This window comes from Bos javanicus, chromosome 3 (genome assembly GCF_032452875.1).
Source record: "Bos javanicus breed banteng chromosome 3, ARS-OSU_banteng_1.0, whole genome shotgun sequence".
In the NCBI taxonomy this organism is placed as follows: Eukaryota; Metazoa; Chordata; class Mammalia; order Artiodactyla; family Bovidae; genus Bos; species Bos javanicus.
Window position 1 is genome coordinate 83,295,059 of NC_083870.1, and position 22,880 is coordinate 83,317,938.

Below are 22,880 nucleotides of genomic sequence, written 5' to 3' on the forward strand. Positions count from 1 at the left end.
GCTTCACAAGAAGAATTAATATTTCACTATCACTTTCATTAATATGTTTTTAAAGAGTATTTCTTGTTAATTCTCTTCCATGTTTTCTTACCTGTACATTATCAGTGCTGTGTAAAGTATATTTATTCTCTTTGCCTTCATAGCATGGGCCATAGCATGCTATGGACTTCATAGCATCTATGAAATACATTCAAAATATTGAAAATCAGGATAGTGGACACTCTTCATTGGCTTTTAATTAAAATACCAGGTAAACCAGCATTCTCCATAATTTATGCTTATATAAAATATGCTAAGATATGACTCAGAGATGATAGTTTATGCTCTAGTAGGGCTACATACCTCTGACCCACTGGCTGAATTCTTTGTCTACCAAGAGTCAATTATGCTTTTCTTTTCTTCAAAGCCTCTTAATTCCAGTTATGGGAAGTTATAAAAATTATTTAAATATTATGTTCTCTGATAAATCAACATACAAAAAGAAAGTGAGTTATTGTTTCCATGAAAATTATTAATAAGCTGAATATTTTGCAAAGAGATCAAGACAAATAGAAAAAGATTGAGGGAAAATCTCCAAGAAATCTAGGATAATTTGATAATCTCTTAAGTTCAAGTTTTTACTCTAAAGAAACCAAAATTGAAAATCTTAAATGGAGGTTACACTGTGGGTATTTAGTCAAAAGAGATTACATGGAACTCTGATCTTGAGACCCATGCACAAAGAAAAGGCCTTAGATCTACTTCAAGAAATTGACAAATGTGTGACTATCTAGGTTCAAATAAAATATTTAAGGTATGTATGTATCATTTCCTTTTCAGAAGTAATGACAGATCCCAATCTCGTTGGATAAGAGGGCTTTTTATTATACCTGAGTGTTTTCATTAATTTGATGTATGTTAGGCAACCCTTGGCAATGGCACCCAACACTGGTACTCTTGCCTGGAAAATCCCATGAACGGAGGAGCCTGGTAGGCTGCAGTCCATGGAGTCACTGGGAGTGAGACACGACTGAACGACTTCACTTTTCACTTTCATGCATTGGAGAAGGAAATGGCAACCCACTCCAGTGTTCTTGCCAGGAGACTCCCAGGGACGGGGGAGCCCGTTGGGTTGCTGTCTATGGGGTCGCACAGAGTCGGACACGACTGAAGCGACTTAGAAGGCAACCCTTGGGAGAAGGCAATGGCAACCCACTCCAGTACTCTTGCCTGGAAAATCCCATGGACGGAGGAGCCTGGTAGGTTGCAGTCCATGTGGTCGCTGAGAGTCGGACACGACTGAGCCACTTCACTTTCACTTTTCACTTTCATGCATTGGAGAAGGAAATGGCCACCCACTCCAGTGTTCTTGCCTGGAGAATCCCAGGGACGGCGGGGCCTGGCGGGCTGCCATCTATGGGGTCGCACAGAGTCAGACATGACTAAAGCGACTTAGGAGCAGCCGCAGCAGCAGCAGGCAACCCTTGAGACCATTTTTGTATCTCAGTTTCCCTGATAGGGAGTTTTAACAACATCAATTAAATTAAAAATAAACACTGTTTAAGTCACTTTAGGTGTTCTATGTCATATTACAATTTTCCTTAGCCCATGATTTTTAAAAATTTTCTTAGAACTTTTTATTAATGGAAAAGTTAGATAGCAGTGGTGTTACATTTTATTGTCATCTTCACAATACAAGAAGTTTTTGGAGATTTGTCTGTTAGCTTTGCATTGACTACCCCCCCCTTTTTTTAATAAGCCTATAGCTGTATTTCATCTTCAATTACTTCGTATATATCATTCATGTTAATAAATTAATTCCATTTCACAAACCTAAACATTTTTTTCCTCCTAGAATATTTCCTCTAATGTTTTAGAAGAATCTGCAGTCTCAGATGACGTGGTATCTCCAGATGAAGAAGGTATCTGCTCTGGAAAGTACTTTACTGAGTCAGGACTTGTGGGATTACTGGAACAAGCAGCTGCTTCTTTCTCTATGGTAGATGACTCTTGTTCATTTCTTCCCACAATTATGTACTTCTTAGTTATTAGTGACATGTATATTGATGCTTTCTGCTTATGACTGTGCTTTTCATTTATGATAATTTTCTCTAAATATATTAAGAACTCTCTAGTAATGGATTTTCTTTTCACATTCATCATTGCTTATTCCTTTTTATTTTAATAGTCTGTCACTTCCTTCAGTGTTTTTCATCTGCTTGTTTGGGAACCAGCACTTAGTCTATAAGAGTTTTGTTTTTTTTTTAAAGAAAACTTTTACCACCAAACATTTTCTAAAACCTTAAAAAAGCCTCTGGTGCTCAGGAAAGTTATGGCCTCTCACCAGTTTGTTGGCATAATGAGCTCTATTGGGTAGACATTGAAGTGGTATCAGGAACTTTATGAACTACGTCCTAGATCCCTCGTCTGACTTCCCTACCATGCTAGAAGTCCAGTCCTTGTCCCTCCCCATCTGTATATGAAGAATTGAAGCAGTCATGTGGATCAGAGATGCGATATTTATTGGTGAAGGAAAAAAAATAGCTTGCTGAATCCTTGCTTACTTTCTTGAGCCATGTTGATAGCATCACCTCCTTTCTGTGAGTTTTCTGATGAGTGTTCAGTGTCCCAGCACCAAGGTTTGCAAGACAGTGAGGTCCATGTTAGGGTAAAAGGGAAGCCTGATGTAAAGTACTGTTTCCTGATGTAGTTAAGTAATAGTCATTACTTCCCCATTGTACTGTTATTGGGAATCGGTTGTTGCTTCTCCTGGCCTTAACCCTACCCAGCAATATGTTGGTTATGGGTATCTATTTAGGAGGCGTCTAGCCCCTTTCTCTGCCATCTTATTAGTTAAGCACTTAATAGTTAAAGCACTTTAGGCACAAATTACTCAACCTAGCGGGGCCTTACTTTTCTTATCCATTAAATGCATCTAATAATAGTATGTACTTCAAGGACTGCTGTCAGGATTAAATGAATTAACCTATGTAAAGTGCTAATCACAGTGTCTGGCTCCAAGTAAGTTTTAGTACGTTTGCTGTTACCATCCTCTCATCATTATAGGCACTTAGAAGTAACTCATGTAAAAATGATTCTGAGACTCAAAGAACATTAGGTGTTTGTCCTCTTTAAAATTTCTTGTTTTTGAAGACCTTGATTGTCCTGATTCCATTCCCAGATCTCTATTCCTTGAGCTTCAGTTTAAGGGATCTGAACTAGTAGGGAAAAAAGTTTTTACTAGTAATGGAATATTCTCTGTATATGTGTGTAATTTTAATAATTCACAGCAGTGAATTTAGATTGGGTTACAGTGGCTTATGTTACAGAAGCCTTTATTTTGCAATAGCATTTAATTATGAATTTCATTCTTTTTCAGTTTATCTATTTAATATTAATTAAAATAATTACTGGGATATTTTAGTTAAACTGAATATATTTTACTATTGCAGCTACATGATTGCTTAAATATACTCCTGTGAACTGACTAGAAAATATAAGAACCATATGTTTATTTTCTTGGGAAAATGCTGATTTGTGAAGCAATGGGAACTTAGTGACTCTTGGAAAATATCTCTTTTCCTTCACCACAGCCACCAATCCATTACAAGAAAAGGGGATAGCAGTATAAGCATGTTTTGTCACTCACTCTGATTATAATCAGAGCAACACTTGGCCAACCACTAGTAAACCAAAACGCCTACTTGAATAAAATCTGGTGGCTCAGAATCTTCTTACGTTTTGTTAAAGATCAGTGATTTTTCCATAGGAGAGTTCCCTTAAGATTTTCTGTGCCAATTTAATATTTGGGGAAAGTTAATAATATTAGTGTCCTAGGAAGCAATAGGTTTATGTGATATTTGTGTATCTGTGACTTGTAGTAATTGGGTTTCTATGTCTCTGCTCTGAATTTGTTTCTGCAAAAGTTTATATGCACATATAAGGACACACACATACACACATTTATTTTAGTTAAGTAATTACTGAGTAGTAAAAGCAGAATGTCCAGTTCGAATTATATAAAAGTATAAGTATACATATATGTACATGTGTGTATTTTAAATACAAAAACACAGATACACACATATGTTTTCACTCAATAGAAGAGATAATATATTGTGCAAAATTATTTTATTAGGTCTTAATCAAATTAAAAATCAGTAGCATTTGTTTTTATGTCCTATTGGAAAATACTAGTATTGCCTTGGAAATATTGTGAGTTCATAAACTGCAATTCACTCTCTTGTCGATGTAAAAGAAAGCAATCTCTTATTATTTTTATAGGCTGGCATGTATGAAGCAGTTAATGAAGTTTACAAAGTACTTATTCCTATTCACGAAGCTAATCGGGATGCAAAGAAACTATCCACGATTCATGGTAAACTTCAGGAAGCCTTCAGCAAAATTGTTCATCAGGTAACAATTGTACTTTCTAACTTCAGTGTAAGTGGAAAAAACTGTCTACAAGCTTTAGTGTTACTTTGTACTAATGTCAAACTAGATCCCATGAAATGACCATTTTAATCAAGTTACAAATGAACAGTGTCAAAATGATGGTTCATGGCCAAAGCAAGACTCATTAACAACAATTAATTTAACCTAAAGTAGATTATGATAATCATAACCTTCCCACATAACCTTCCCTTCTCTTTTTTCTTCACTTTTTTGAATTACTACTAGTTGCTAATTTTTTTTTTAGTTGTGAGTTACTTTCTGTTTCACAGTGTGGGTAATAGTTATGAATTTGATTTTTTAAGTTGATTTCTGTTCATTTTTTGCCAAAATGTTGTTATATTTAACTTTTTATTAAATGATATGAAAGCTTAATAAATTCCTAATATTTTTAATGATTTCAACTGAACTTTTAAACTTTTTTCCAGATATTTTTATTCAGTCATCCTCTGACATATTTCTAATGTAAAAGTAATATTTAGTGAAAATAACAAATGGTTGTATTTATTTATTTATTCGATTATAATAGTATGATGTCAGTACTTATTTTTACTTCATGGGATCCACATATTATCTTTAAAATTAAAATAAGCTTGGTTTAAAATGAAGTAGACTACTAGCAGTTGATTTCCCTGAAGCTAAGTCGTTGGCTCCATTGAAATACGCTGAAACGTTATGCCAAGGGTCCTCCTCCTCCACTCTCCTGCTTCCTTTCCTGTGCTACCTGTGCTGTTGTCTGCTATTGCCATCACCTAAGAATTGAAGTATAGTATTGTTTTTCCACTTTCGCGTGCAGTATTAGTCCCACTTTATTGTCTTATCAGCTTGACTTCCTCTTTCTTGCCATGGACTAAGCTGTTCTAGATGAATTGATATAATCTGAAAAACTTAGTCTTAAATAGGGCTGCTATCCTGTTAAGCCAGGATTTTATTGTCATTTAATAAAATATTGGAGTTGCGAAAGATCATTAGAATTCTGGATCATAGCAGGTGGGTCTTTTTATAATCAGTTATACTGTTACATCTCATCGCAGCTTCCCATATGTTACACAAATTGCAAATTACACAGGTCAGGCCTGGAACATCTAGAGCCAGCAGCTTCCAAGAAACTTTCATCCATTTGTATCAAAGACATTTGGGCAAAATTTCAGTTTCTATTCCGGCTTACCCTGGGTACTTCAGTGAAGTGCAGCTCCCGTTAGTTAGTGATCTAATTTAGACACAAATGAAACAAGCACTTAGCTTTCTTTCCCCTAAATTTGTACTTTTTACTTATTAAAGTTTTAAATGGTGAAATTTTAGCTTCTAGGTTTTGAACAAGCAATTTATAAAATTATCATAGGTCTTAAGCAAAGGAATATGGTGTTTAAAATACCCACTAGTGTTTTCTGTATGGAGAAGAATTTATGGTATATGGTTTCTTACACTACTGAACTTCCTTTGGCTTTTTTTTGTTCTTTTTAAACAGTTTTTTTTTATGACTTGCCCTTTTTCACTTTTTTATTATACAGAGTACTGGCTGGGAGGTAGGTAATGTTTTAGTTAGTTAAAGACACTAATAGATTGATTTGATCAGATTTCTTATGCCAATGCTTTGCCCACATGTGCTAGCTGTGGGCATTCTGTTGCTGTCTGCTGTCAACTGAATTCATTAACCAAAGAAATTTTGTTAAAATACTGTAAGTTATGTTAAGAAATTTGTTATTAAGAGGTTGTAGGCAGTGCATGGAAATCCATATGTTACACTAATGATATTCTTTGGTAAATGAGCCACTTTGTCATCACTTCAGTTTGTTTTTATCCTTTGAAGCATTTTCTTTCATCAACATTTACACACAAGATTTCCTTTGTTTAACCATATTGTTTCACCTCATTCTACAGAGGTCGATTTATGTGTTATTGCTCAGAGGTGTAAATATAAAATATTTCATCTGATCTAAGATGCTATCAATTGTAACATATCCCATTATTTCACATTCCTTTAAGAAAGATTAGAAAAACAAACAATCCCTGTGTATTAAACTCCAACATCCCATCAGTTGAAAAATGGATGCCAACTACAGAGATACTAAAATATGGGCAAAAAAATGTGCATCTTGGAATTGATAAGAGTATGTTAACCTGATCTTGAGTCACTTCACCTTGAGTATAAGTACTACTGAGGAATGAAATTCACTTTTGTCATTTTGATTTTGTTGGGGGGAGGGAAAACAGATCGAGAGAACTTGAAGTTTAATTTGACCTCATTTTCTGACAATGTTTGATAATTGTGTTCAATGAAGACTGTGTGTGCTTCCTTTTAGGGAGTAAGTATAATAGTTAGGCTCATGAAGTTATATATAAATCAAATCATACCTGAAAAATGCCAGAAAGAATTGATTACCTTTTTAAAAAACCTTTCTGGAAAGGAAAGAATTCTATAAAATAAAAAATTCTACAAAATAATTCATTTTGATGAGGTAAAGCAAGGTATTAATAAGACAATTTATTTAAAGCTGAGTATTAATATTTGTTAATTTTTCTGCTTTGCCTTTCACTTTGTAGTCAGGTTTATGTTGATTAAACAGTTTAGGCTTTCTCTGTTTGCTTTTGCAGTTCTTGTTTTGAGACCCAGCTAGAAAACCTTCAGAATGAGTGTTACTATTGCATTCTCTTCCATTTCTGAATTAGTTGCCACCTTTTGTTTTTTGTCAGATGAAACCAGTACTTTTAATCTACCTTAGTTCCCCAGATTAAATGTGTATGACTTTTTTTATACCCAGTATAGAACGTCTCATTTTTGTGTCTCAATTAAGGCTTATATAGAGACTTTCCATGGTTATCTCTGAGTCATAAAGTTACTTATGGATTTCCTAACACAAAATGGAAGTAGGTGAAAAGTAAGCATGAAAGAAGAGACATTGAACCTCTGAGCAGTTTATTACTAGTCTGCTTGATGCTAAATCGACCCCTGAAAGGTATAATTTTCACTGGTTATGATTAATATTCTGTCATCATGTTTATTGCATGGTAAAAGTCACATGGACTTTATTTTCTTATTTATATTCTTGTCACTACCTTTCACTGGACCTTTAGCTTTGTAGCTTCTAAAATTGTTGCACGTTTGTTTTTTGCTTTTTCCTTGTAAAACTTAAGTGGATGCTTGCATTTTAAAAGTATGTTTGCTACCATTTGCTGCTTATTTGTTTTGAAATTTCCCTAATTAAAATGCTTTCTGTTTTCTCTTCTCTCTTGCCCCTGGTTGCTGACCCTACTCCCTACTTTTACTATTGTCTATTGTGGTAAGTTCCTATCTTGTGAATATTTTTCTTTTTGACTCTGGGAAAACTTCAGTAATTTCATTTTTTCTAAAAGCTATGGTTCCTAGCTAATTTCCTAGTATTCTTAAGGAACTCTCACTGGATTGAGATCCAGTAAGGATATCTGATACACTATAGAAAGGGTCTTTGAATTGATAGCTCCCTCCTTGATCTGAGCTTATATATTAGCACTGTATTTCATTTTTCACTGTGCTCCTTGATTTGGTACAAATCATTTGAGTTGGCAAAGCTTTTTAGGGCTGTGTGTGTGAGATTGTGTATGTGTGTGTAAAAGATAACTCTAAAACCTGGTAGCAAATTTGGTAAAATATTTACCATATAAAATAGCAAGTCATGAACCTTTCTTAAATCATGGTAACTATTACTTGCTCTGCAAATTTCAATATCTGAATGACTGTTTACTATTTATTTTCTCTTTCCCAAGTACATTTATTTTTCTTGAAATAATAGGAAAAAAAGTATGTTTAAAAATGTCTTACTTATAATTGCATTTTAAAATTATTTTTGGAGAAAAGAAATATTGAATTTCTATATGGAAATTTATAGCCATTTTATATTTTGTGTGCACATATTTTATTTTAAGATACATTTATCCATTTATCAAATAGTGAACAGTTTGTATTCAGAAGTAGATTAATGCAAGTTTATTATGTTCAGAATAATCATTCCCCAACTATTGATAACATAGTCACATAACACTGTCTCCGTTTTTTTCTTCAAAAAATTACAACATATTTCACCATCCAAGAGGAAACATCACCACTCTAGTAGGTATATATTATAGTCTCCAGCAAGGCTGGAGAAGATGGGCTTAGCTTGTTTAAGCTGAAGTCTCTCTACTAAGTCACTAAAGAAAAATGAGGTATTCTAACTTTTGAGATTCAAGCATGCAAGATAACTATATATTAACTCTTTTCATTGTACTGGATGGACATGAAGATGAGCCAATATTTTGGTTTTTATATGCTGAGAAATACTAGCCATAGTTCTGGTGAAGTGTCTCCCGTTGAATTTTTATATGCCCTAATCCATGCTCTGGAGAAGGGCATGGCGACCCACTGCAGTATTCTTGCCTGGAGAATTCCATGGACAGAGGAGCCTGGCGGGCTACAGTCCATGGGGTTGCAAAGAGTCAGACACGACTAAGCAACTAAACACAATCCATGCACGCTGAGGCTGCATGAGATAAATAAACTCATCCAAGTGAGTAAAGGGTAGAATGGGAAACAGCAAGTTTTAATAGGTGATGGGGGGCAGGAAGCTGAAAGAGTATGAAAAAAAAAAGCAAAAACTTTTACAATAAGTAGTTAAGTGTGAAAATGTGACACTCTAAAGAAGAAACTAGACCTGTGTAGGGATAAAACATCCATGAGTTTTTATCTCAGGAGAGGCAAAGAGGTGAAGTCAGATATGACAAAGTAAGGAAAATGTGATGAGAAGAACTCTATGAAGAGGTACTTTCTGATAGTTGATGACTCCCTAATATTTGGTATAGACCCATGACTGAGCACCTGATGATGTGGTACTACTGGCTGGGTTCTGCCCTTTATGTTATTTCTGATGAGAAAAAGATATGGACAGCAAACATTTATTTATTAGATTATATTGGACATGATTATTTTTTCCTGGACTGGAACATACAAAGGTTAAAATTGAACATCTGATAAGAAATGTGGTAGGATATATCTTAGAAGAATATATTTGGTAAGTTTATGAAAATCATTAACCTGATTTTCATACTGGAGTGTGCAGAAAGGAGATGCAAACATGTGATAACAATTTCAGTAGAGACAGTGTTGTACTATAGAGGAAGACAAAACTTAGGGAGGAAGGGACCCAGGAAATCTCAGTTACTCAGGGAAATTCTCGAAAACTCTCAAGGAAGACATCAGAGAAGTGAAAAATGGTTCAGGGATCATACTTATGTCCTCATATTTGTATATGAGTGTATGGAATACAGGGATTAAATAGTGTAATTAAGAGCTTGGACTCAGGTGTCAAATATACTAGGATTTAATGCTGAGTTCCACTGTTGGCTAGCAGTGTGACCTTGGGCAAATTACTTTTCCTCATTTATAAAAAGAGGGTAAAAATAATGATATCTGAGAGTTGTGATAAGAATTGGCATAACCCATGTAAAGTGGATAACCATATCTAGTACATGTGAAGTGAAAGTGAAAGTCACTCAATTGTGTCCAACTCTTTGTGACCCCATGGACTATACAGTTCATGGAATTCTCCAGGCCTGAATACTAGAGTGGGAAGCCGTTCCCTTCTCCAGGGGATCTTCTCAACCCAGGGATCGAACCCAGTATCCTGCATTGCAGGCGGATTCTTTACCAGCTGACCAGGGAAACCCTGCTGCTAAGTCACTTCAGTCGTGTCCGACTCTGTGAGACCCCATAGACGGCAGCCCACCCGGCTCCCCCATCCCTGGGATTCTCAATACTTTAAAAATGTTGGTGATTATTATTTTTATTGTTATTATTATTATCATCATCATTACTATCACTATAATTACTTGAAATCTTAACACAGTTTAGCTGTGACGTCTAAGGGGTGTTAGGTTCCCAGGTCAAGCTCTATGACTAAATAAACTGATAAAAGTGTATGTTCTTTAAGGGGAATAGATCTAATAGAAGAGAAGGAGATGACCCCTGGGAAACACTGGTCTGCCTATCTGAAAAATCAGTTAACGAGAGAAATGTATTAGAGAACTGTGGGTGAAGATGAAAGAAGTTTTGGAAGTGACGTCAGTGTGGAAATATGCAATAGCCCAACTGAATGTTTCCTGCTAAATAAAGATACCAAAACTAGAAAGAACTTATTTGTCATAAGAGATTTCAACCACTAGAGACATGGATAGATAAGTAAATGGATTTCCTTGCCTGGGATGTAGTTTCATTATACACAGGATGGTGGAATCAGTAAGTACTGCTGAGGAAGAATAATTGGAGTGTGGGAATGGTGGGAAGTTCAGAAAGAATTCATGACATTAAAAGAAGATACTGCTAGAAAAATATAGACTAGATAGTAGGAAAATGTATTATTTTTTAAATTCAGAGGAAAAATGGTTATCATCCTGTGGTCCAAACCTCTGAAGAGGAAGTAAGATAAAGTGATATCTTTCTTGACGATAAAGCTATATGAGTAAACTTTCATGAACATGATAGAGTCAATGGTTTTACATTAGGGAACTCTTTGTAAGTTGAAAATAAATCTCCTTACTCTACTGCACACACTCATTTTCAGTTCTAGTAACTCCTGTCTGATCTTATCTCCTCTGATCTTCTCCCTGCTGCACATTCTGCCTTACCACTCTAGCCACTTTCCTGTTCTTCAAACACAGGAGGGGGGCTCCTGTCCTTTGCACTGGCTCTTTCCTCTGCCTGGAATGCACCTCCCCTGGAGCGTCACATGAATAACTCTTACACCTCCTTCACATCTTTGTTCACATGTCACCTGTTGGTGAGACCTGCCTGACCACTCTGTTTTGTTCACAGATATATCACCAGTGTCTAAACAGTTTGTAGACACATAGTAAACCTTCAATAAATATGTGAATGGATGCATGGTTACCTCATATACGTTGTTTAATGACTCTTACCTTCATTTTTATTCTTCTTCTGTCCCTCCCACCCCCCTCCTCCACTCCACCCTCCTTCCCTCCCCTCCCCCTAGAATGTGCTTTCCTTCCCTCCCGCATCCACTCAGCCATTCTTTTAGGTTGCAGAATCCTTTCTGTGTGTCACCTCTTTTGTGACCTGGCTCCAACAGGATTTCTCTTTCCTTTCTCAAGACACTTTTTATTAGAGCTTATAACCTTTTGTATTGTAATTATTTGAATACATATTTTACTCTCTTGAGGAGCCAAGTCTTACTTATTTTTATTGTCCTATTCCTAAGGATGAGTCTGAGTAAACTCCCGGAGGTGGTGATGGACAGGGAGGCCTGGCGTGCTGCAGTCCATGGGGTCGCAAGGAGTCGGACACAACTGAGCAACTGAACTGAACTGAGGATGAGCAGTGGCTAACACATTACAAGCACTCAGTATTCTTTTTTCCTTGAACTGAATGTCAGTATGAGAAAGTGAATAAAAAGAGTTTAAAATGGCTGCTCAGGAACTAGTTCAGTTTTAAGCTGCATTTATTGAATTTAAGTCCACATCCCAAGAGGCAGTGAGCCCACTGATCTCTACACTGATCAGATCAGTGTATGTTGTGTCTGTTTCTGGGATACCACACTTTAAAAGGTGCCATCAAAAGACTAATAAAGTGAAGATAGCATAGTGTGAATCATCATATGAAGATGATTGAGTTGGAAAAAACAATCACAAATTGTTAGTTTTCTCATGCTTTTTTTATTTTCCAGGCAGTGGGGCCTTCATTTCTTGATTATATTAAATATTGCTCCATTGGCTTGTTGATGGTTTTAATCAGAATTTTGATTGAATATATTTAACCTATCTAGAGAAATTTCGTTTGCTATAGAAGTCAGTTAATTTTGTCTGTTAAAGTTTGAAATAATTGAAACAATTTTTTTAAATTAGAAACCTCCTTTAGACACATTTTTCTTTAAAACTATATTTCTTCTGGACAAAATCTGGAGATATTTTTAGTCAATTGTATGCTTTTTTGTTTTGTTTTTATTATCAGAAGGCTGGTAAATTGAGGATCAGAATTTTCCATTTTGCTTTATTATCTGTTTCATTTGTAACTTATTTTACATACCCCTTTGCCTTTGCAGTTCAGTTCAGTTCAGTTCAGTCGCTCAGTCGTGTCTGACTTTTGCGACCCCATGAATCGCAGCACACCAGGCCTCCCTGTCTGTCCATCACCAACTCCCGGACTTCACTCAGACTCACGTCCATCGAGTCAGTGATGCCATCCAGCCATCTCATCCTCTGTCGTCCCCTTTTCCTCCTGCCCCCAATCCCTCCCAGCATCAGAATCTTTTCCAATGAGTCAGCTCTTCTCATGAGGTGGCCAAAGTACTGGAGTTTCAGCTTTAGCATCATTCCTTCCAAAGAACACCCAGGGCTGATCTCCTTTATAATGGACTGATTGGATCTCCTCGCAGTCCAAGGGACTCTCAAGAGTCTTCTCCAACACCACACTTCAAAAGCATCAATTCTTCAGTGCTCAGCTTTCTTCACAGTCCAACTCTCACATCCATACATGACTACTGGAAAAACCATAGACTAGACGGACCTTTGTTGGCAAAGTAATGTCTCTGCTTTTCAATATGCTATCTAGGTTGGTCATAACTTTCCTTCCAAGGAGTAAGCCTTTGCAGTAAGAAGTAAATAAAGGAAAAATAAGTATGAAACTTACTAGGCTTAAAGAGAATTGAGGTATATAAACAGTCATGTGTGGCTGTGTATAAAGGCACTACCACAAAATCCTTTGAAACATCTTTGTATCTAAAATGTAAGAATAGCACAAAAGGCTTCCAAGTATTTTATCTTTATCAAGAGAATTTGTTTTCAAATCTTCTGTGTAAGAGTTAAGGTGACCTTAGCATACTTTGTACTTGGGATGAATGTGTGTGGTTAATGTATGCAGTGGGTGGTTTGGGTACTTTAGAAAAACCAACTCTTCTCAAATTTTTTTCTTCTTTCATTTATGTATTTTTTACTTCCTAATTCCATTTCTAGTTACTCTTACACATAACAGTATTTTTTATTAGCAGAGGGATACTAACTGTAAATCTTTTGCTTCAGTGCTTCAGGATGATCTTGACATTTACTGATCATCCACTCTGTGCCAGATGCTACACTTGGCTTCTAACTTTTATGATCTCATTTAAAATACGAAAAGAGATAGTAATGTAAAGGCTAATAATGGTAACTAAATATGTTAGTGTTGTTTTTAAATTTAACTTTATGCTCTACTTTAGGATGACTAAAACACAGTTTATTTTATACCAAGCAACTTTTCTTGCAATAGAGAAAATAAGTTAATTTATCTCAATTGTATGGACTTAGAAAAACATAGACTTATATGGGATGTCACTTGGTACAGTCCCTGAAAAATATATGCCATATGTAATTCGGTAAAAGCCCTAATTGCACAATGTTATTTGTTAGAAATAATGAAGAAAAGATTATTTTGTTTTTACTTTCATTTGAGAAATAATAAAATATTGTGGTTTTGAATTAAAACTTTTGTTTTGAGAATTTTATACTCGTAGCAATCTAAGCAGAATGTGCACGACAAAAAGTCTCTGTATTAAAGTTTCTCTGTTTTCCTACACCTAGGATGGTAAGCGGATGTTTGGCACCTATTTTCGGGTCGGTTTTTATGGAACTAAGTTTGGGGATTTGGATGAACAAGAATTTGTTTACAAGGAACCTGCAATAACCAAACTCGCAGAGATATCTCACAGATTGGAGGTGAATACTGTGGTGGTTCAAAATTTCATCCTTAATTTGTATTTTCTATGATGAATAGACTTTTCAGATCCAGATCTAATCCTTTAATAAGCCAGATCCTGCCAAATAATCTACTCCTTTTGGGTATGAGGCTTTTTATAGGTACAATAATATTCTCTTGAATTTTTAAAATCTTTGATAGCAACAGTAAAATATTATTAACTTGATTTTTTGAGGGTCTATTTTCACACATATTTTAGAAACCCTGTATCTTTTAGAATTACCATGATTTGTGGAGAAATGTATATAGTATTATCCACATTTTGTAGAAAAGGTTATAAGGAATTAATAATCATGGAACTAGAACCCCAAGATATTTCTGACCCAAGTGCATTACCTTTTTGGGTTAACTGATTCCCAGTGAAGTAATCTTTAGAACTTAAAAGCTTGAAATTATACTTTAAAAACACTTCTTAGAATCCTTTAACCTTTATACAGATACTTAATTTTCAAAATAAACGATTAACTTTAATACTGATGAAACTAGCCTGTCTTTTCTGCTATAGTTGTTCTTTCCAATCTTTCTGTGTCCTTGTTACTCCAAGTGTGGTTCATGGACAGAATCTGCATTGACATTACCTGGGAGATTGTTAAATGCAGAATCTCAGACCCCACTTCAGACCTTTTGAATTAAAATCTGTATTTTAACAAATCCTCAGGTGATTTGTATAGACAGAAGAGTGTAGGCTGGTTTTTATTCACAGATGATGTTAATTTCTTCAGCGTTCTGTTCTTACTGGTGACTTCACAGGGCTCAACTTCCACAAACTGGTTTTAGTTGTGACTTCTTGTTTTTTCAAAAGCCTATTAAGTCTTGGGAAATTTTGAGACAGTATTTTTCAAACTTACTGAGTCATAAAAGTTATCTTTGAGGTAGGAGTGTCTGTTCTGCTTTGAGGATTGAGACTTAATTTTTCCTTTTGAAGAGCTCCATCTTTTGCCCATGCTGCCACTCAGGGTCATATGGAAAAGTCACTACATTCTTGACCCAGGGTTACCTTTTCAAAATCTGAACTTACACAGAACTTCAACAAGTTAATGTTTTTATTTGGAAATTCTGGAACATTACATTAATCATTCAGAAAAATGAATGCTTGTTCATTGACTCATGCCTGTAAGAAGTCAGGTTACATCAGACTCTGAAAGTGAAGTCGCTCAGTCATGTCCAACTCTTTGCAACCCCATGGACTGTAGCCTATCAGGCTCCTCAGTTAATGAAATTTTCTAGGCAAGAGTACTGGAGTGGGTTGCCGTTTCCTTCTTCACGGGATCTTCCCGACCCAGGGATCGAACCCAGGTCTCCCGCATTGCGGGCAGACACTACCGTCTGAGCCACCAGAGACGTCCAATATCCTATACACATCAAATATAATGAATTTTTTTTGTCTCTTCTTTCTGTTCCCTTTTTGGTTTTCTTGAGGATCTCTTGTGGAATCCTATATTTTCATTGGTGAAAATTATTTTTATTTTGTGTTATGTAAAGTGAGTAAATGGGAATAATATCAAATAAATATGGAGTGAGAGCCTGTTAATTTGATAGACTAAATATAAATTCTGTTAATGTAAATAATTATTATTTTGTAATCATTGACACCATCTTATAAGAACTTACTAAACGGCTTCATTTGTTCAGGAATCTCCCTCAGAGGCCTTCTCTGTTTTCTACTACTGTTAACTTCATGTGAAAGATTTCTTTTTCTTTATTTTAGGGATTTTATGGAGAAAGATTTGGAGAGGATGTAGTTGAAGTAATCAAAGATTCTAATCCTGTGGACAAGTGTAAATTAGATCCTAACAAGGTATGATTGACAGACTGTGATGCCCCATAGATGCATCTTTGAGACTCTGATTTTGTTGGAGGAAGACTAAACAATAATTTAACAGTGAATAAATGAAGAACTTTTTCATTTCTCAGGCCTATATTCAGATTACCTACGTGGAACCATACTTTGACACATATGAGATGAAGGACAGAATCACATATTTTGACAAAAATTATAATCTTCGTCGTTTCATGTACTGTACACCCTTCACTTTAGATGGTCGTGCCCATGGGGAGCTTCATGAACAATTCAAACGGAAGACCATTCTGACTACTTCTCATGCCTTTCCTTACATTAAGACAAGGGTCAATGTCACTCACAAAGAGGAGGTAAGACTCCAAAGAGGGAAAAAGAATTAGTGGAACAAATACATTGAAGCCATGTGAGAACAATGTGGACATAGCATTGTGTATGGTAACATACTAGAATTTGACCCATTTTTAAGTCATTAACTTTCAGCTTCTTTTCTAAGTCCCTCATTCACCCTCAGCTTATGCTTTAAAAGTTTTTTTTTTTTTTTTCATTGAATGATCCAAAGTTTCAGGATATATTATTAGATAATACTTCATAGTTGCCACTTTTTTCTTATTTTAATTGATTGTGTATAAAGCTCACTAAATATTTTTCAATCAATCCACTGGCCTAAATAGATGTTATTTCACCCAGATCATCTTAACACCAATTGAAGTTGCTATTGAAGACATGCAGAAAAAAACTCAGGAGTTGGCATTTGCAACACATCAAGATCCAGCAGACCCAAAAATGCTTCAGATGGTCCTCCAGGGGTCTGTAGGCACAACAGTGAATCAGGTGGGAGTGTTTGCTAATACTGTGTGATTTTAGTTATAAATGGAATTTGGAATGATTACAGTATTATATTTTCCAGAAATCACAAATGTGTTACATCAAGTGAAAATATGTTAGAAGTAGTTGCACAGACACTGAAAATAAAAGAGGTTAAACTGAAATAAAGATTTTAAGGCCTTTACCTCCTAAAAGTATATGTGATTTAGAGTTTTTACTTCCAAATGATATACTTACGCACAAAAGATTACCTTTAATTCCAAATATCCTCCTAATATTATGAATGCTTTGGGGAAACTGTTTTCGCAAAGTAAAGTGTCTAATAATCAGTGGACTGACAGCTGATTGTCCATAGCCTGATAACTGTTATATCTAAGATAAAGAATATAAAAAATACAAGGCAAAAGGCATTAATGAATACAATAGTTAGTGCTTTGTCTCCTACTCATTTTCTTTGAAATATGAAATAATAAGTTAATTGCTGTGGGCAAAAGTATAGATTTGGCATCGGGAAAAACTATAAACATATTGTCAGAATTGGTCTCTGAAAAGTTTTAATATAAACATAGTCATATATGTATTAAGCTTAAATGCACACATCTTGGTGCTAGGAAAAATGGATTTGGTAAATTCTATTTCTGTGAATATTTAAAAAACAAAAACATACTTTTTGTTTTATTTTCTTATTTTACAGGGGCCTTTGGAAGTTGCCCAGGTTTTCCTATCGGAAATACCCAGTGACCCAAAGCTCTTCAGACATCATAATAAACTGCGACTTTGCTTCAAAGATTTTACTAAAAGGTATTCAAAGTTTTCTACATAAAGATACTCAAATTGAGAATGTCTAATCCACAGTTCGATATGAGTCATAAGGGATTATTGAAAGGAGAAACTATAGGAAAATGGTTCACAATGAGATGTAGTCTGAGTATAACTTGCTACTCCATATGTATTTTATATATATATATATATCCGTGCCCCCCAATTCTCTATGTAATGCCATGTTTTAAATTTTGAAAATGAGAGAAACCTCGATTCAGGAAATCTTTAACTTGAAACTATTATTAGTTTGACATTTAACTAGTTAACTTTGAAAGCTGTTATTTATTTTGAACATTCAGTGTGAGAGTTTCTGTCTCTCTTCCCTCAGAAAACATACAAGCAGCAAACTTGGAAGCAAAAAATTTGTCTTCAGATCTTATCCTTATATGTCTCTTTTCCAGGTCACTTAATCTTTATGATCCTCTGTTTTTAATGTATGAAGTAAGGATATAATATCTACCTCACACAGGGAGATTGTGCAAATTAGATGAAATAATACTTGGATGAATTGGGGCCTCCCAAAACACCCCCAGATGGGATGATTTGCTAGAAGGACTCAGTGGACAGCATATAGTCATATACATGGCTATGGTTTGTTAACAATGAAAGAGTTGAAAGTAAAATTAGCAAAGGGAAAGGGCACGGGGTGAAGTCTGGAGGAAACCAGGTATAGGCTTCCCTGGGTCCTCTCCAAGGGTGGTCACTTAGACGTGCTGATTGTTCAGCAAAGAATCGTGGCAGCATGGGGGAAATCATGTCCACCCGGGAAGCTAGTAGAGACTCAGATGCCAACCAGGCTTTTTGTTGAGGGCTAGTCCAAAATCACTGCAGATGGTGATTGCAGCCATGAAATTAAAAGATGCTTATTCCTTGGAAGGAAAGTTATGACCAACCTAGATAGCATATTCAAAAGCAGAGACATTACTTTGCCAACAAAGGTCTGTCTAGTCAAGGCTATGGTTTTTCCAGTGGTCATGTATGGATGTGAGAGTTGGACTGTGAAGAAAGCTGAGCGCCGAAGAATTGATGCTTTTGAACTGTGGTGTTGGAGAAGACTCTTGAGAGTCCCTTGGACTGCAAGGAGATCCAACCAGTCCCTCCTAAAGGAGATCAGTCCTGAGTGTTCATTGGAAGGACTGATGCTGAAGCTGAAACTCCAATAGTTTGGCCACTTCATGCGAAGATTTGACTCATTGGAAAAGACCCTGATGCTGAGAGGGATTGGGGGCAGGAAGAGAAGGGGATGACAGAGGATGAGATGGCTGTATGGCATCACCGACTCAATAGACATGAGTTTGGGTAAACTCCGGGAGTTGGTGATGGACAGGGAGGCCTGGTGTGCTGCGATTCATGGGGTCACAAAGAGTCGGACACGACTGAGCGACTGAACTGAACTGAGTCAATAGGTATCTTCTCCCTGACAGTTAGCAAAATTCCAGACTCCCAAAAGGAAAGCTGGTATTTAACAGAAACTATAGTGTTTATATAAAATGTTCAGGCACAGTGAGCCACTGTTTCTGCATATGATAGGAACCCTTCCCAAATCCAGATTCCCAGACTGTAACCCAGGGCCAACCTTGCAAGCAGGCCTTTTTAGGATAGCAACCTCAGGCCTGCCGTTACCTCTTTTGCTTCACAAATAACATTTGGCACATAATGAATAGGTGTTCAGTAACTGCAAAATTTTGAAACAATAGGGGAAAAGAATCAACAACTTGATACTGATTCCTGCTTCACTCACACTATCAGCACAAAAGAGGGAATGATCATTTTACATGGTGATGTCAGGGAATATTTCACACAGGAATTAACATCATAAACAAAAGTACAGAGTACAAAGTATTAAATGTTGCTGTTGTGTCTAACTTTTTGTGACCCCGTGGACTTTAGCCTGAAGGGGTCCTGTGTCCATGCAATTCTCCAGGCAAGAATACTGGAGTGGATTTGCCATGCCCTTCTCCTAACATCATATATGGACCTTTAAAATTAGAGATACCAAGGAAGCATTTCATGCAAAGATGGGCACAATAAAGGACTGAAACAGTATGGACCTAACAGAAGCAGAAATATTAAGAAGAGGTGGCAAGAATGCACAGAAGAACAATACAAAAAAAGATCTCAATGAATGGGATAACCACAATGGTGTGTTCACTCATCTAGAACCAGACATCTTGGAGTGTGAAGTCAAGTTGGATCATAGAAAAAGCAAGAGATTCCAGAAAAACATCTACTTCTGCTTCATTGACTACATTGAAGCCTTTGACTTTGAGGATCACAAACTGTGGAAAATTCTTAAAGAGATGGGAATACTAGACTGCCTTACCTGCCTCCTAAGAAACCTGTATGCAGGTCAAGACAACAGAACTGAGCATGGAACAATGGGCTGGTTCCAAATTGGGAAAGGAGTATGTCAAGGCTGTATATTGTCACCATTCTTATTTAACTTTTATGCAGAGTACATCATGTGAAATGCTGGGCTGGATGAATCACTGTCTGGAATCAAGATTGCTGAGAGAAATATCAATAACCTCAGATATGCCAATGACACCACTCTTATGGCAGAAAGTGAAGAGGAACTAAAGAGCCTCTTGATGACAGTAAAAGAGGAAAGTGAAAAAGCTGGCTTAAAACTCAACATTCAAAACACAAAGATCATGGCATCTGGTCCCATCGCTTCATGGCAAATAGGTGGGGAAACAGTGAAAATAGTGACAGACTTCATTTTCTTGGGCTCCATAATCACTGTGAATGATGACTACAGCCATGAAATCAAAAGACGCTTGCTCCTTGGAAGAGTATGACCAACCTAGACAGCATATTAAAAAGCAGAGACATTACTTTGCCAACAAATGTCCATATAGTCAAAGCTATGGTTTTTCCAGTAGTCATGTATGGATGTGAGAATTGGACCATAAAGAAGGCTGAGTGCCAAAAAATTGATGCCTTTGAATGGTGGTATTGGGGAAGACTCTGGAGAGTCCCTTAGACTGCAAGGAGATAAACCAGTCCATCCTAAAGGACATCAACCCTAATTATTCATTGGAAGGACTGATGCTGAAGCTTCCATACTTTGACCACTTGATGCAAAGAATCAACTCATTGGAAAAGACCCTGATGTTGGGAAAGATAGAAGGCAGAAGGAGATAGGGGTGGCAGAGGATGAAACGGTTGGATGGCATCACCAACTCAATGGACATGAGTTTGAGCAAGCTCCGGGAGATGGTGAAGGAGAAGGAAGCTTGGCGTGCTGCAGTCCATGGGGTCACAAAGAGTCAGACACAACTGAGCAACTGAACAACAAAAACAATGGACCTTGAAAGACGAATATTAGTTTTTCAGTCAGAAAAGAGGGGAGGGATTACTAAAAACAAATAACCAGCATGAGCAAAGTTTAGATCTGTTCTGAGAAAGATGAATAGTGAAGCTGGAACTGTAGTCTCTGAAGACAAGTAGTCATTCACTGGTGGAAATAGACTAAGTACCATTAAGTAGATGACTTGTTAACTAGCGAAGCAGCATCAGAACCATAGTCAGAAGCCAGTCTTGGACTTCCTATTCTGGTTTCTCTTATATTATGAACTGTGGTTTCTCTTATCAAATCATTCACTGAAAGGGTTTATTTGGGTAGCAGTAATTTCACATTACAGCACTTTGTCATCAGGAAAATAGGAATGCTAACTTGTTCAAGTCTCTCAAGACAGTATTTTATTCTCACTGCAATAGCTGTCATTAATTGTTATCAGTTACTCCTGCATGAACATGGTAAACATCTTTTTAAAAACTTCAGATAGCTTTATTGGAAGTCTGGGATTTTATAATCTGATTATTGAGCTAGATGACCTTATCAGTTTGGTTATAGAAAACATGGCTCCTAATGTATGTTGAAGATGAATGACCAGAGTAAAGAAAGCAAGCTTCTTTTTGTAGAATTGACTGACTTCTGTTGTGACTGACATATACACACTATTATATATAAAATATCTTCCCTTGTAGCTTAGTCGGTAAAGAGTCTGCCTGCAGTGCAGGAGATCTGGGTTCAATCCCTGGGTCGGGAAGATCCCCTGGAGAAGGAAACGGCAACCCACTCCAGTATTCTTGCCTGGAGAATCCCATGGACAGAGGAGCTGGCAGGCTACAGTCCATGGGGTCGCAAGAGTCAGATACAACTTCGTGGCTAAACTACCACCACCACCAAGGACCTAATGTATAGCACAGAAACTACTCAATACTCTGTAATGACTTATATGGGAGGAGAATCTAAAAGAGTGGATATATGCATATGTACAACTGATTCACTTTGCTGTACACCTGAAACTAACACAGCATTGTAAATCAAGCATACTCTGACAAAAATTTTTTAAACATTGATTTTATTATTTGGGACGTTTCAAATACGAACCAAAAAAACCCTACTGTGATTGTGAGCTGGATGATCTTGGAACAATACATACTTCTTTAGGTCATAGATACTAATAATGCTTATTTTCTTTCTATTTTTGGGGGAATTTTTACTATTACTACAGTTCTAAAACAGATGTCCTCTTTTTTGTGTTTATTTATGATAAGGTAATGAATTCGTATAGTTTGCAGGTCTCCTTAAGGGTTACTATAAAGAAGGTTTTCTCTTTTAAATTACAAAAAGGCAAAAAGCCAGACTACATGTTTTAAACCTTACAAGTCAGCGAGTACTGTATTTTTGATTTTTGTGTGTATATATTTTATGTTAATATGCATATTTGTTCTACCACAACTGTTATATATATAAATTCTTATTTTTTCAATTAAGGTTAAAACTATTATTCTAATAGTTGTATTATCTCATCAAAGATCTGAATTTAAGTTGAATTTAAGTGTGGTATAGTAATGAAGTGTATTTTTTTTCTTTTGCCAAATTAAAGTATTAAGCTCAAGATTACAGAGCCAAAGTACATGAGCATTTTTATCGGCTCCTAATATGTAATCTGTTCCAAAAAGTTCTAAGTAGTAACAATGCCAAGAATGCAAATGTACTACTAGTTGCAGTACACCTTACTTTATGTAATGCTATTTAAATATGGTGTCTCTTGTTAATCAGTTTAAATGGTACTTCAGCTTGCATTCTTTTATTCCTAAAAACAATAAACTTTTTTTTTTTTGTATTTACTCTTTACATACTCTTAGGTATATAAGCTCTAGAACTATCTCTTGTACATCCAGAAGTAAAGAAATAGTTGAATAGTATTCTTTATAACTAAAAAACGACAACAA

At 36.1% G+C, this 22,880-nt stretch overlaps 1 protein-coding gene across 8 annotated transcripts in view; it reads left to right on the forward strand.

Moving 5' to 3' along the window:
- Positions 1 to 22,880, forward strand: part of DOCK7 (dedicator of cytokinesis 7) — a 203,101-nt gene that overhangs the window by 159,844 nt on the left and 20,377 nt on the right. For 5 of the 8 annotated variants that reach the window (XM_061411749.1, XM_061411751.1, XM_061411750.1 and 2 more), the window contains 8 exons: positions 1,835 to 1,978; positions 4,264 to 4,395; positions 5,943 to 5,957; positions 14,020 to 14,145; positions 15,894 to 15,983; positions 16,100 to 16,336; positions 16,674 to 16,817; positions 17,506 to 17,612. In XM_061411749.1, the coding sequence (XP_061267733.1) occupies positions 1,835 to 1,978; positions 4,264 to 4,395; positions 5,943 to 5,957; positions 14,020 to 14,145; positions 15,894 to 15,983; positions 16,100 to 16,336; positions 16,674 to 16,817; positions 17,506 to 17,612 (995 nt within the window). Of the gene's footprint in view, positions 1 to 1,834; positions 1,979 to 4,263; positions 4,396 to 5,942; positions 5,958 to 14,010; positions 14,146 to 15,893; positions 15,984 to 16,099; positions 16,337 to 16,673; positions 16,818 to 17,505; positions 17,613 to 22,880 lie in introns of all 8 variants that reach the window. The other 3 variants (XM_061411752.1, XM_061411755.1, XM_061411753.1) reach the window with 2 other exon arrangements.